Source organism: Mobula hypostoma, chromosome 4 (assembly GCF_963921235.1).
Source record: "Mobula hypostoma chromosome 4, sMobHyp1.1, whole genome shotgun sequence".
Taxonomy (NCBI): domain Eukaryota; kingdom Metazoa; phylum Chordata; class Chondrichthyes; order Myliobatiformes; family Myliobatidae; genus Mobula; species Mobula hypostoma.
In genome coordinates, this window is record NC_086100.1 from 9,397,105 (window position 1) to 9,413,109 (window position 16,005).

At 44.7% G+C, this 16,005-nt stretch overlaps 1 protein-coding gene across 1 annotated transcript in view; it reads left to right on the forward strand.

The window, feature by feature from the left end:
* The window catches only part of eif2b5 (eukaryotic translation initiation factor 2B, subunit 5 epsilon), a 102,238-nt gene that overhangs the window by 25,244 nt on the left and 60,989 nt on the right, over positions 1-16,005 (forward strand). Inside the window, exons 5-8 of the mRNA XM_063045298.1 lie at positions 530-610; positions 5,437-5,514; positions 8,920-9,232; positions 15,223-15,368. Of these exons, the coding sequence (XP_062901368.1) occupies positions 530-610; positions 5,437-5,514; positions 8,920-9,232; positions 15,223-15,368 (618 nt within the window). The remainder of the gene's footprint in view (positions 1-529; positions 611-5,436; positions 5,515-8,919; positions 9,233-15,222; positions 15,369-16,005) is intronic.

Here is a 16,005-nt window from a genome sequence, read left to right on the forward strand (position 1 = left end):
TTATTCCTGAGCTTACGATTCCAACTTCTTCCCCTTCCTTTCCAGTCTGATGAAGAGTCTCAGCCGGAAACGTCAACTGTTTATTCTTTGCCATAGACGCTGCCTGACCTGCTGAGTTCCTCCAGCATTCTGAGTGTGCTGCTCTGGATTTCCAGCATCTGCAGAATCCCTGGATGGGAATAAACAGTCAACGTTTTGGGGTGAGACCCTTCATCAGGATTGATTAGGGTCTCAACCTCAGATGTTATGTGTTTATTCCCTTCCACAGATGCTGCCTGACATGCTGAGCTCTTCCAGCACGTTGTGTGTATTGCTGTAGATTTCCAGTATCTGCAGCACCTCTTGTGACTGTACAGAATCAATGTGTGTATGGTATTTGATGAGTGTCTCTCTTGCAATTATTAGAGTAATTTCTTTTCATTTTTGGTTGCTGATACTCTTGGTAGTCAACTTTGCCACTAATGAGGCAGCAGGGACACAAACTATCCATGCCTGTTAACCTAACAAACGTTTCTCTTGATTTCCCCAGCACATGTTTCATGCTAACAATGATGAGATTGAAATCCGGCATGATCTACTGGACTGTCACATTAGCATCTGTTCCCCACAGGTCAGTATGGAAATCTCCACTGTGGTTCCTATAAAACTCATAGTTTGCATTGTTAGTTTATTGGTACAGAAAAACTTGTACTTAAATTCATTTATATTTATAACACAGTCTATCGATGCACTGTGGAAGTGAGTCTTAAATTTCTTCACCCCCATAGGAAAGGGGATCTTCCTGCTTTCTCTAGTGAATGTAACAATAATATTTCTTCATTTTGGACTGACCAAGTTTATTGTCATTCAACCATGCACATTAAAATGGTTAAATGAAACATCATTCCCCTGGGGCCAAGGTAGATGACACAGTACATGTGGTTACACACAGCACATTGTTACAATAGCACAGATAGGCACAAAATAATACAGGTGTCCCCCGCTTTTCAAACGTTCGGTTTACGAAACCTCACTGTTAGGAAAGACCTACATTAGTTACCTGTTTTCGCTAACAGACGGTGTTTTCATTGTTACGAAAAAGGCAGCGCGCGAAAAAAAGCAGCACGCGCCCCGAGCAGCCGTTCTTCCCCGAATTCGGAACGGCATTCTCGCCGGCATTGCTTAAACACGTGCCTGTGAGCACCCGTTAGCAAGGTGAGTTCTAAGGTATCGGAAAAGCCTGAAAGAGCTCGTAAGGGTGTTACACTTAGTGTAAAACTGGACATAATTAAGCGTTTCGATCGTGGTGAACGAAGTAAGGACAAAGTGAGTTTGGCTTGTGGAAGTTGACGAAGATGATGTTGAAGAGGTTTTGGCATCCCATTACCAAGAACTGATAGATGAAGAGCTGATGCAATTGGAAGAGGAAAGGATAGCAATTGAAACCGAATGCAGTAGCGAACAGACTGAAAGTGAAGTCGTCCAGGAACTGAACGTGAAGCAACTACATGAGATTTTCTCTGCAATGATAAAGTATGACTTTAATTTTGAAAGGGTACATCGGTTTAGGGCATATTTGCATGATGATTTGAGTCCTTACAAAGAACTGTATGATTTAAAAATGCGTGAGGCTAAGCAGTCAAGCAAGCCTTCCACAGCAGACGACGAACCTCAACCTTCGACATCGAGGCGGGCAGTCATAGAAGAAGATGACCTGCCTGCCCTGAAGGAAACAGACGATGAGATGACACCCCAGTGTCCCACCACCCCAACCCCCGGGCCGCGGACAGATACCGATCCGCAAAGAATGCAGTGGTGGCCGGAACGTACCCAGCACATCTTTAAGAAAAAAGCCGAAATAAACAAGCTAATTAATTAGTTGCCGCCCGACATTTACGTGCCAGGCGGCACCTAATTAATTAGCATGTTTGTTTCGGCTTTTTTCTTAAAGATGTGCTGAGTGCGTCCCGGCTACCGCTGTACCCCTGCATGCTTCGTGGATCGGTATCGGTCGGCGGCCTCGAGGGTGGGGGCCACTGCACCACCCCAACCTCCAATGACTTAGCCTAACACACCATCATCAGTGTGCTCGATGTCTTCCCGATTCCTGTGATACCACACTGTACATCCATTGTTTCTACTTCATATCGGCTGTGTATTTTTACGTGTTATTTGGTATGATTTGGCAGCTTCATAGCTTAAAGGTTACTAGAGAGCGCTTGCGCTGTGTTCCTGCCGAGAGCGCTTGCGTGAGATTTTCGCTACGGAGAGCAGTGCGGCAATGATTGTGGAAAAGTATTTCTACTTTATGTAGGCTGTGTATTCATCATATCATTCCTGCTTTTACTATATGTTACTGTTATTTTAGGTTTTATGTGTTATTTGGCATGATTTGGTAGGTTATTTTTGGGTCTGCAAACGCTCACAAATTTTTCCCATATAAATGAATGGTAATTGCTTCTTCGCTTTATGACATTCTGGCTTACGAGCAGTTTCATAGGAACGCTCTATCTTCAGATGGCAGGGGAAACCTGTATTAGCACAAGTCTCTAAGTGGCATAGCCTGAAGATTGTTGTCCTAGACCCACATTTCTGCAAGAACAAGCACACAGCAGTTCCTCGTCTTGTGCTGGGCCACAATCAAAGGCAAATCAGCTTGTCTTCCGGGGGCGAACACTGGAGAACAGCACTAACAGGAGAGCCAGCCCCCAGCCCAGCATGGATTCCGGAGTCCCCACTGCACCCAAGTTCGCTCTCAGATTCTCTCCATCCCTTGCTAGCCCTGGTGTGATGGTTACAACACCTTCTCCACTGCAACCTTTTCAAACTTTGCGAGTGAGCCGCCATTTTAAACAACTGCAGTCAAGTGTTTATAGTCGTGTGTATAAATATGGTGTGGGTCAGATACAGTGAAAACCTTCCAACGGCATCACAGGCACATAGATACAGAGAGCACATAGAATATAAATTGTGCACAAGTTATACAAGATATTGATAGTGTGAAAATAAATGTTGCAAACAGTGCCAATAAAAAAAATCAGAGACAATCAAGGTACAGAAGAGGTTTACCAGCATATTGCCTGGATTAAGAGAACATGTGCTTTACTGAGAGGTTGGACAAACTTGGTTGTTTTCTTGAGTGGCATTCGCTGAGTGGAGATCTAATAGAGGTTTATAAGATTACGAGAGAGACAGACAGTATCTTTTTCCCAGGCTTGTAACGTCTATTACCAGAGGGCATGCAATTAAGGTGAGAAGGGGTAAGTTCAAAGGAGATTTGAACTAGTGGTGGGTGCCTGGAATGCGCTGCCTGGGGTGGTGGTAGGGGCAGAAACATTGGGGATTTTCAAGAGGTGTTTAGATAGGCACATGAATGTGAAGAAAATGGAGGAATATGGACATTGTGTAAGCAGAGGGGTTTAGTCACTTAGTAATTTAATTGGTCCAGCACAACATTGTGAGGTGAAGGGCCTGTTCCTGTGCTGTACTGTTCTGTGTTCTATGTAAGGCCATTGTGGTGCCAGAGGTGGCTTATAGTTTTTCTTTGCTGAAGTAGGGTTATGGTTGTGTGGATTGGTTTTAGTACCTAATGTTTGCAGGAAAATAGTTGTTCTTGAACCTGGTTGTGTTGGACCTCAGATTTCTGTACTTCCTGCCTGATGGTATCTCTGGGAATTGGGCATGGTCCAGACTGTGGGGATCCTTGATAGGTATACTCTTCTGAGGCAGCACCTTCTGTAGATGCTGTCAGTGGTGGGGAAGGCTGTGCCCATGATGGACTGGGCTGTCACAAACAAGAGAAAATCTGTAGATGCTGGAAGTGCGAGCAACACCCCCACGAAGTGCTGGAGGAACTCAGCAGGCCAGGCAGCATCAATGGAAAAAAAAGTACAGTTGACATTTTGGGCCTGAACCCTCCAGCAGAACCCATTTCACACCGTGTCCACTACCGTCTGCAGCATCTTGTACTTCTGTGCATTGGAACTGCCATATCAGGCCATGATGCAACCAGTCAGGATACTCCCAACAGTTCACCTGTACAAGTTTGCTGGAGACGCACACCCACAGATGCAGCGCTGGGGGAACTCATCAATAAACAGTTGGTGTTTCCAGCTGGGACCCTTCATCAGGAATTAAAGGGAGGCTGAAGAAGCCAGAATAAGGAGAGGGCAGGAGGTGGAGTACAATCTGGCATGTGGTAAGTGAGAGAAGATAAGGCAGATGGTGGGTGGGTAGACGAGGATGAAATAAGAAGCTGGGAGATGTTAGTTGGAAGAGATAAAGGGCTGAAGAAGAGCAAAATTGATGGGAGAGGTGACTTGCTGAGTTCTTCCAGCATTTTGTATGTTTTGCTCAATATTTACTCTTTTACACCCACGACAGTGGGGCTAGGTACAGCTCAAATGTCGTCTGCAAGTTCAGAAGACATTACTGTCGTTGGTAGGATCAAGGGAGGTGAGGAGTCTGTGTCCAGGAGTGAGATGGAAGATCTAGTTGAGTGGTGCAATAATAATGACCTCAAGTTCTACATCAACAGGGAGTTGATCATTGACTCAAAGGAAGTCCAGATCGTTCCATAGATGTTTCCTATCCTGCTGAATCTTTCCGGCAGCTACTGTTTTTAATTTCAGCATTTGTGCTGTTTTTCCTTCATGTACTGGTGAGTAATTTGGATAGGAACCTGGATAAGAAAATACAGGCAATTTAAGTGGTGATGATTGGAATGGCATAGCAGATTCGTCATTGTCTGAAAATCAGCATCCACACTTTGAGGAAACTGAGGTACACAAGGCTCCCAGCCCCAATTCCACCAACTTTCTACAAGAGCACCATCGAGAGTGACCTGTCTGGCTAAATCATCGTGTAGTACGGAAGCTGCAGGGCATCAGACCACAAGACCCTACAGAGGGTAGTTAAAACCGCCAAGATGATCACTGGGATCTCCCTTGCCCCATTTATCAGGAGCATTATTGAGGATCCCTACCACCCATCCACAATGTCTTTGACCCACTACCGTCAGGAAGGAGATTCAGGAGCATCAGGACTAGGACTGCCAGACTCAGTAACATCATCTTCCCTCGGGCTGTGAGTCTAATGAATACCCTGCCACCACAGAGGCTTCTTCGTCACTAGAACAGCGACCTGTTTACTACTTACCTGTGTTTCTCATTACATGCATTTTGAATTATATTTTATTAACTTGCGGTAATATTTTGGTTTATGTGTGTGCTATATGTTTGTTGTGGATGCACTGTGGTCCGGAGGAACATTGTTTCGTTTGGTTGTATAAATGTATAGTCAAATGACAATAAGCTTGAACTTGAACTTTGTGTTTCAACTTGAGTTCTGTTCTCTGAACAAGACTACGTTTGGATAGTTAACCTGACCAGATTTCTGCCTCTCACATGAATTTCCAAATTGCAGAGCTATTCACAATTAATTTTGTCTACTTTCCAGGTGGCAGAACTGTTCACAGATAACTTCGATTATCAAACCAGGGATGATTTCGTGAGGGGGATTCTTGTAAATGAAGAGGTACGTTTTCCATTTTGTTTAGTCTCGTTTCTTCAAAGCTTGTATTCAGAACAACCCCTCCTGCAGTGATAGTTTCAGACATCTGACAACAAGTAGCATGATTAAATGTTTGAAAGACCACAGTACACACGGGGCAACTTAGAGTGCAGGAGCGACAGGCCAGGCCCACTGAAACAAAAAGCATGCAAACTTGAAGCCAGTGCGAAATGAGAGAGGCATTTACGTGCAGGAGGTCATAGTCATAGAACACTACAGCGCAGAAACAGGCCCATCTAGTCTATGCCAAACTATTAATCTGCTCAGTCCCATCGACCTGCACCCAGAAAATAGCCCTCCATAACCCTTCCTCCCATGCATGTACCTTTCCAAATTTCTCTTAAATGTTGCAATCAAACCCAAATCCACCACTTCCACTGTATATAGCTTCACAGATGATATAAAGAGTAAAATAGATGAGAATAGATATTGACCCACTGGAGAGGTAGTAATGTGGGACAAGGAAATGGTGGACAAGCTGAATAAGTATTTTGCATCAGTATTCATTAGGGAAGACAGGAGCAGTATGGGGGGAGTTCCAGAGTGTCAGGTGTCAGAAATGAGTGCATCTGTAATTATTATTAGGGAGAAGGTGCTTGGGAAGCTGAAAGGTCTGAGAGTAGATAATTCACCTGGACCAGATGGACTGCACCCGAGGGTTCTGAAGAGATTATAGCGGCATTAGTAAAGAACTTTCAAGAATCACTAGATTCTGGCATAGTTCCAGAGGATTAGAACATTGCAAATGTCACTCCACTCTTCAAGAAGTGTGGAAGGCGGAAGAAAGGAAATTAATGGTTGGGAAGATGTTGGCGTCGGTTGCTAAGAATGAGGTTATGGATATTTAGAGGTACATGATAAAACGGATCGAAGTCAACATGGGAGAATCTTGTCTGACAAATCTGTTGGAATTCTTTGCGGAAATAAGCTGGATAAAGAAAGGAGAACTGGTGGGTATTGTGTACCTGGATCTTCAGAAGGCCTTTGACAAGGTGAGGCTGATTAAGAGCCCATGGTATTACAGGAAAGATACTAACATGGATAGAGCATTGACTGATTGGCAGGAGACGAAGGGTGGGAATGAAGGGAGACGTCTCTGATTTGCTGCCAGTGATTAGTGGTGTTCCATAGGGGTTGGTGTTGGGACTGCTTTTTTTATGTTGTATGTCAATGATTTATTGATGGCTTTATGACCAGGTGTACGGACAATACGAATATAGGTGGAGGGGCAGGTAGTGTTGAGGAAGCAGGGAGGCTGCAGTAGGACTTGGACAGGTAGGAGAGTGGGTAGATGGAATACAATGTCCGGAAGTAAATGGTCATACATTTTGGTAGAAGGAATAAAAGCGTGGACTATTTTCTAAGTGGGAAGAACGTTCAAAAATCTGAGATGCAAAGAGACCTAGGAGGATTCCCTGTAGGTTTACTTGCAAGTTGAGTCAGTGATGAGGAAGGCAAATGCAGTATTAGCATTTATTTCGAAAGGACTAGAATATAAAAGCAAGGACGTAATGCAGAAGCTACTGGGTACTGATGAGGCCTCACTTAATGTTAGCAGCTTTGGGCCCCTAATTTACGAAAGGATGTGGTGACATTGGAGAGGATTCAAAGGAGATTCACTGAAATGATTCCGGGAATGAAAGGCTTATCGTATGAGGAACATCGGATATCTCTGGGCCTGGACTCATTGGAGTTTAGAGGAGGATCTCATTAAAACCTGTGGAATGTTGAAAGACCTGGATAGAGTGAATGTGGAGTGGATGTTTCCGATAGTGGGGGAGTCTAGAACCGGAGGCCATAGCCTCAAAATAGAGGGACGTCCATTTAGAACAGAGATGTGGATAAATTCCTTTAGCCAGAGGGTGATGCATCTATGGAATTCGTTGCCACGTGTGACTTTGAAGGCCAGATCATTGGGTGTATTTAAGGTGGAGATTGACAGATTCTTGATAAGTCAGGGCATGGAAGTTTACGGGGAGGAGGTAGGAGAATAAGGTTGAGAGGGCAATCGATCAGCCATAATCAAATGGCGGGGCATACCCAATGGACCGAATGGCCTAATCTGCTCCTATGTCTTATGGTCTTCCACTGGTAGCTCATTCCACACTGTCTCCACCCTCTGAGTGAAGGAGTTTCCCCTTAAACGTTTCTCCTTCAGCCTTAACCGATGACCTCTAATTCTGGTCTCACCCAACCTCGGTGGAAAAAGCCTGCTAATATTTACCCTATCTATAACCCTCATAACCTTGTGCACCTCTATCAATTGGGTCCAATCGATTCAATGAGCGATCAATTACTGGAAACATTTCCATGAATCTCCTTTGAATCCTCTCCAATGTCACCACATCCTTTCCTAAATAAGGGGCCCAAAGCTGCTAACAGTACTCCAAGTGAGGCCTCATCAGTGCCCAGTAGCTTCTGTATTATGTCCTTGCTTTTATATTCTACTCCTTTTGAAATGAATGCTAATATTGCATACCTACTTGCCACATTCTTTCACCTGATAGAGTTAAATCTGAATTGTACTTCTCCCATTCCTTTGCCCTTTTTCTCATGCAGTGCAGCAGTTTTACTGTGGGAGTGCTTTTTGTTAGCACAGTTGTCATTCTGTGAGTGGCAAGGGTAATGTTGGCAAATGATTTATTGGCATGTCTGGTTTGCGTTAATATTGTGTCAAAAGTAGGCAAGACACCACTTAGAAAGTACAGCTGGAGTTTTGACGTGGACTGTACTTTTTTTTCATAGATGCTGCGTGGCCTGCTGAGCTCCTCCAGCATTTTGTGTGTGTTGTCCTGTCCTCTATTCCCTCACCACCCCTGAAAATATTTACCCTTAAGTACAGCAGGCTAAATTTGGAGTATATTGTGCAGTTCTGCTCACCTACCTACAGCAACGATACCAGTAAGATTGAAAGAGTACAAAGAAACTTTATAAGGATGTTGTTGGCACTTGAGGACCTGAGTTATAGGGATGGTTAGGGCTTTATTCCCTGGAGTGTAGGAGAATAAGGGGAGATTTGATGAGGGTGTACAAAATGATGTGGGTTGTAGATGCGAGCAGGCTTTATCCCCTCAAGCTGGGTGGGATGAGAACTAGAGATTATGGGTTAAGGGTGAAGGTGAAATATTTAAGGGGAACAACTTCACTCGGAGGGTGGAGTAAGCGTGGAATGAGCTGGAGACTCTGGACCAAATTGCCTAATCCTGCTCCTCTGTCTTACAACATTTGACACTCCTTCCCTCATTTACCATTATGGGAAGCCTTCTCCCACTGTCAAGCATTTAGATAAAAATACGCTCTGATATATCACTGTTGCCTTAAATTTGACCTGACTTGTGTGCTGAGATGTTAACATGCACTGTATTTTAGATATTGGGCAATCAAATTCATATGCACGTGACAGCAGATGAATATGGGGTGAGAGTGTCCAACCTACTCACGTACGAAGCCGTGTGTTCCGATGTCATCCGCCGCTGGACGTACCCGTTGACACCGGAGATGAACTTTTCAGACGATGAGAGAGGTTTCAGCGTTCACCTGCGGCACAACGTCTACCGAGGCTCGGAAGTCAGCCTGGGTCAGGGCAGCGTGTTGGAAGAGAACGTTGTCATTGGTAAAGGCACTGTCATAGGAAGGAACTGTTTTATAACAAACACCACCATTGGTCACAATTGTTTTATAGGTAGGTCATTCTGCAGTCTGATTTCAGTCAGCTGTGCACCACATGGTATATGATTTCTTGTTCATATTCGGAGCAGTCACAATCGGATGTATTATCACTGACATATGCCATGAACTTTGTTGTTTTGCAGCTGCAGTATGGTCTTATTCAAGTTCACTTTTCATTGTGAGTGCAGCCAAACAAAGCAGTGTTCCTCCAGGGCCAAGGTGCGAAACATGCACAGTAGAGCACGAAGCGCACACAGTACATTCAAGATAGCAAGTATATACAGTCACAAAAAATAGTATAGAGTCAAGTTCCTGTGCGACATGTCCTGTAAATGATGGTGCACTTCCTGGCAGTCCGTAGACAAACGCAACAATCCGGCTTGTCATTTCCACTGATTGGTCACTAGAGGGCAGCACCAGCCCCCTACCGAGCATGGATGCCGCGCCACACCGTCTCTGGCGCCTCCTCGGGCTGCAACAGGAGGCAAACCCATGACTTGAGGCCTACTCCTCACTACAACGGAGGCTGGGTTTAGCTACCCCTCCGTTTGACGCACTAACAAACAAGCGCAGCCAGTCTGCGGCATCTTGCATTATCAATGATAATGATCATCTTTTTCTTCTTAAGCCCATCATCCCTACTACAACAGCTGGCCAGAGTCCTGTCACCGCACATCTTCATACATCTTCTAGGCCAGGGGTCCCCAACCTTTTTTGCACCGCGAACCGGTTTAATATTGACAATATTCTTGCGGACCGGCTGACCCCCCCCCCCCCCCGTGTTCAAGTGGGTTAAACTCACCTCAACACGTCTTTTACAGTTAGGGTTGCCAACTTTCTCACTCCCAAATAAGGGACAAAAGTAGCAGTCAAATCCCGGGACACTTGTGTTTACCCCAGGAAAGACTACAATGATCATGAAGCCTTGCGCAGGCACCTGTGTGTGCGTGCGTGACGTACGCATGTGTGTACGTGCTGAATTTCTCCCCCCACAAATTGGTTTTGCCTTAATCTTCCCGACTACTTTATATAGGCTGTGTATTTATCATATCATCCCTGCTTTTACTATATGTTAGTGTTATTTTAGGTTTTATGTGTTATTTGGTATGATTTATTAGGTTTTTTTTTGGGTCAGGGAACACTCAAAAATTTTTCCCATATAAATTAATGGTGATTGCTTCTTTATGCCATTTCGGCACGAACGGTTTCATAGGAACGCTCTACCTTAGTGGGGGAAATACAGGACAAGGGTGGTCCCGTATGGGACAAACCAATTTAACCCAATATACGGGATGTCCCAGCAAATACGGGACTGTTGGCAACCCTATGTTCATGTTCAACAGTGCGTGACAGGGAATGGGGAAAGGTGCAGCTGACTCATATCGTTTCCTTGCGGCCCGGTGGTTGGGGACCGCTGTTCTAGGCGAGAATCCTTCCTCTCCCAAGGATGAGGTCTTGGGAACTACTTTCTGTGTTTCTGTAGCTCTGGGCTTTTACAGGATGGGTTTGCTAGCCCCATGCCCAAGCCTCACTTTTTTTGCAGCTTGCAACCGTCCACAGCAGAGTTCAGCAGTGCGGTGCAATACATAAAGTTGCAATAAGAAACATGAAAAAAATATGAGTAATATGATAAAGGGAGCAGAATAGTGAGGAAGATGTCCTCGATGGTGGGGAAGCTGGTGCCCATGGTGGCGCTGGCTGAGTGTACAATCCTGTACAGCTTTTTCCAGTCCTGTGCAGTGGCACCTCCGTACCGGATAGTGATGTAACCGGTTACAATGCTCTCCACAGTATATTTGTAGAAATTTACTGGAGCCTTTGGTGACATGCCAAATTTCATCAAACTCCCAATAAAATATAACCACTGTCATGCCTTCTTAATAATAACATCAATATGTTGGGCCCAGGATCGATTTTCAGAGATGCTGACACCCAGGAACTTGAAACTGCTCACCCTTTTCACTACTGGCCCCTTGATGGCTTGGCTAACTTCGAAGTGGGGTTAGTTATTGGTTTGTCTATTTCAGGAGTTCCCAATCTGGGATCCAAAGACCTCTTCGTTAATGGTAAGGGTCCATGCCATGAAAAGGGTTGAGAACCCTACTTGTTGTTCTAATAGACTCGTATAGCACAGATGCAGGCCTCTTGACCAATGCGACTAAGATGCTCCTATATGCTAGTTCCCAATCTGGGGTCCATGGACCCCTTGCTTAATGGTATTGGTCCATGGCATAAAAAAGATTTGGAACTCTTGCTCTAAAGCTTTCCTATCCATGTCCTTGTCCAAGTACCCTTTGAATGACAATCTGCTGTAGGAACTCAGCAGCTCAAGCAGCATCTGTGGGAGGGAAGGAATGATCAGCCTTTCAGCTTGAATCCCTGCATTCAGACCTAGAGGCCTGCCCTCTCTCTCTGGGACTCCCCCACGACCCCACTGAGTTCTTCCAGCAGATTGTTCATTGCTCCAAGTTCCAGCATCCAGTCCCGATAAAGGGCCTCAGTTCGAAACATCGACTCCTTGTTCCTTGCTGTCTGACCTACTGAGTTCCTCTAGCATTTTGGGCTTGTTACGCTGTATTTCCAGCATCTGAACACATTTTATGTGTTTAACATATGCAGTCTCTTGTATCTAACTTTTAAATGTTGATGTTCAGTATTGTGCAGACCTGGGCATAGGCACAAATATACAGTATAGGTGGCTGCCAAAGGCTTTTGCACAATACTGTACCTGTCTCAGTCAGTTTCTTAGACTGTTCCTGTTTACTAACCACCAACTGGGAGGAAAAGCTCTCCACTCTCACCTTGAACCAAAGCCTTTGTTCTTGATTCCCCAGCCCTTGGACAAAGATGTCTGCATTTATCCTGTCTGTTGATGAGTTTGTACACCTCTATAAGATCACCCCTCATTCTCCTACACTCCAATCAATGAAGTCTAAGCCTGCTCAACACTTTTTTAAAGTTCCATGCCTCAGGCCGTGGAAACAGCCTCACAAATCTTTTCTACACTATTTCCTGTGGCAAGGTGGACAAAACTGAGCACAATATTCCAAATGCAACCATCCTGTATGACAGCTATGTAACACTGCAACTTCTGTACTCAGTGCCCTGGCTGGGTGAAGGCCAGTGTGGTAAAGGCTGCCTTCTCCGCTCTGTCTACCTGACTCCTCTTTTCATAGCACCATAGCATATAGGAGCAGGATTCGGCCATTTGGCCCATCGAGTGCATTTCATCATGGCTGATCCAGTTTTCCTCTCAGCCCCAGTCTCTTGCTTCTCTCCGTATCTCTTCATGCCCTGAAGCAAGAACCTATCAACCTCTGTCTTAAATACACATAAGTCATGTCAAAATACATTTATTATCAAAGTATGTATACCATAAGCAACCTTGAGACTCGTCATCTTACAGACAGCTACAAAACAAAGAAACCCAGTAGAACCCATTAAAACAAAAGAAGACCGTCAAACACCCAACATGCAAAGAAATAAAAGGGGAGAAAAGGTGCAAACAATAAAAGTAAGCAAATAGCATTCAGAACTGAAGTTCACAAAAGTGAGTTTGCATAACACTTGGCCTCCACAGATTGCTGTGGCAATGAATTTCACAGATTCACCACTCTCTGGCTAAAGAAGTTCCTCCTCATCTCCATTTTAAAAGGGCTCCCTCTATTCTGAGAATGCAAACAACAGGAATTCTGCAGATGCTGGAAATTCAAGCAACACACATCAAAGTTGCTGGTGAACGCAGCAGGCCAGGCAGCATGGGTCTCGGCCTGAAACGTCGACTGTATCTCTTCCTAGAGATGCTGCCTGGCCTGCTGCGTTCACCAGCAACTTTGATGTGTGTTGCCTCTATTCTGAGGCTGTGTCCTCTAGTCTTAGACTCTCCCACCATGGGAAACATCCTCTCCATATCCACTCTGTCAAGGCCTTTCACCATTCGATAGGTTTCAATGAGGTCACCCCTCATTCTTCTAAATTCCAGTGAATTCAGGCCCAGAGCCATCAAACGCTCTTCATATGACAAGCCATTCAATCCTGGAATCATTTTTGTGAACCTCCTTTGAATCCTCTCCAGTTTCAGCACGTCCTTTCTACGATGAGGGGCCTAAAGCTGCTCACAGTACTCCACAAGTGAGGCCTCACCAGTGCTTTATAAATTCTCAACATTACATCTTGAAATGAATGCCAACGTAGCAGTTGCCCTTCATTCTCCTACCACCTTTCTGGCTGTTGGATCTCACTATAAATCTCATCTGCTGGAGCTGACTTCACATGGTAGGACAGGCACGTCCCTATCTTGCCAGGGTATGAGGCTGCTGACTACCCCCACGTGGTTTAGCCCGCCTGTCGGAGTGCTTATCAGGGTGTGGCCGCTGTTGTGTGCAAACAGCTACAGATGAGAGCTGAGTGACTGGTGGGGCCCAAACTGAGAGAGTTGCCCTGGAATGGGCACGACAGTCCCTTCACCAGAGGTGCTACTGCTTCCAAGACACCCCATACACCAAGCGAAGACATAAAATTATTGTAAATTACAAAGCAAAAGACTTGAGCAGTAGGGTGTTAACACAGCACGCTCAGCAAATTGCATCTTTCAAGGGAGATGCTTAAGAGACCAGCTTCCTTAGGTGGACATAAAATATTCCACAGAGCAAAAGATTCTAGATGTTTTTATTTTATTTCATTTAGAGTTGCAGCACAATATCTGGCCCTTCCGGCCCAGTGTGCCTGTGCCACCCATGTGACCAGTTAACATACTAACCCATGCTTGGTCACAGAGAACATACAAACTTTATACAGATGGTGGCGGGAATGGAACCCGAGCTGCTGGTGCTGTGATAGCATCACGCTAACTGCTACCCTACCGTGCCTCCCGCAGCAGTTCTGGCCAGCGGTTATTCCTAAACTAAATGCTTGAATTTTCAGTAAAATCAGGGGATCATGTCACAGTATGTGGGAACTTGTATGCATACTTGGAATAGTATTGCCTTGAATGCCAATGGTGATTACACTTGAAGAGAACCCAATTGACTGTGAAATGCTTTGCAGAACTGGCTAAAGAGCGGAGCATCTGCTGTCTGTCTCTCTTCGTGTCCAGTCACATCTGCGCAGTGACAGGTTGCAGCTTTGGATCAGTCAAGGGCAAGATCATTTTCCCTCCGTGCACCTGGTCCTGCTTTCTGGACTCTCACTAGCAGCATCTTGGCCAGACTATTGGCTGGGAAACAAGCATTGTACAATCAGGAATAAAAGTAGGACAAGGCTGGGAACACCCTGTCCAGCAGCATGCGTTGAAACAAGCAATTAACTTTTCAGGTCTGTGACTTTTCAGTAGAACCTGACAGTTTGGGCAGTTAGGTTAACACTTTACAATGCCACTGTAAGATTGGAGTTCAGTCCCACTGCTGTCTGTAAGAAGTTTGTCCGTTCTCCCTGTGACCATGTGGGTTCCATCTTATTTGCTCCGGTTTCCTCCTATATTCCAGAAGTGTTGTTTATATCCCACTGCTGTATGTATGGGGTTTGTTCACTTCCCCTGTGACTGCGTGGGTTTCATCCGGGTGCTCTGGTTTGCTCCCACATTACAAGGCTGTTAGAGTTAGTAAGTTGTGACCCTGGTAGGTTGTTGATTAGTAAGAACATGAAAGGTTATGAGGAGAAGGCAGGAGAATGGGGTTGAGAAGGAAATGGATCAGCCATTATGTACTAGTGTAGCAGACTCAATAGACTGAATGACTAATTTTGCTCCTATGTTGTATGGTCTTGTGGACATGTTGTATTAGCAGTATGGGAAGTATGCCGACACTTACAGCTGTCCCGTCATATCCTTGAACTGTGCTGGTTGTTGACGCAAATAACACATTGCACTCTGTTTAAATGTACATATGACAAATAAAGCTAATGTCTAAATCGTTATTGGACAGTTTGAGAGATTGGCGTGGGGAGATATGTGTGAAAGCATCACTGGAGTGGAAATGATGTTTGTTTGTTCACTTCTCTCCCTAGGAGACAACGTGAAACTTGACCAAGCATATATCTGGAATAATGTCTCCATCGGAAATGGAGTGGAAATCTGCAGATCAGTTGTGTGTAGCCAGGTGGAAGTTAAGCCTGGAGTCAAACTCAACACGCACTGTGTTTTAGCATTTAATGTAAGTACAATCGACTATTGAAGAGAGTTTCATATAGAGTTATACAACATGGAAACGTGTTGTTAAACCCAACCCATCCACGCCAGACTTGGTACCTACGTGACCAAGTTCCATTTGGCTATATTCCCCTAAACCTTACCTAACCATGTACCTGTACAAACATATTTAAAATGTGGGAATTCTACCCGCCTCTACTGCTCCCTCTGGTAACTCATTCCATATATCACTACCTTCTGCGAGGGAGAAACTTGCCTAGTGTATTCAAGGTTCAAGGTATCATTTCTAGTGCACAAATATAAAAGAGAACAAAATAATTGTTAATCCAGATCCAATGCAGCACAAAAAAAAGCAAAATAAGATAATACATAAAATAACTTGTACAATGATCGTATGTTCATTAAGTGACTCTAAGCACAGGAGTGTCTGTACATGAAGTGACTGACAGGAAATGATAAAGTACTGGTGGTTCATTACACAGTTCATTGTGGTAGTACAAGGTAAAACAATAACAGAATGAAGTGTAAACATGAGGAAATCTGCAGATGCTGGAAACTCAAGCAACACACACAAAAATGCTGGTGAACGCAGCAGGCCAGGCAGCATCTATAGCATTGGTCCTCAACCTCCGGGCCGCGGA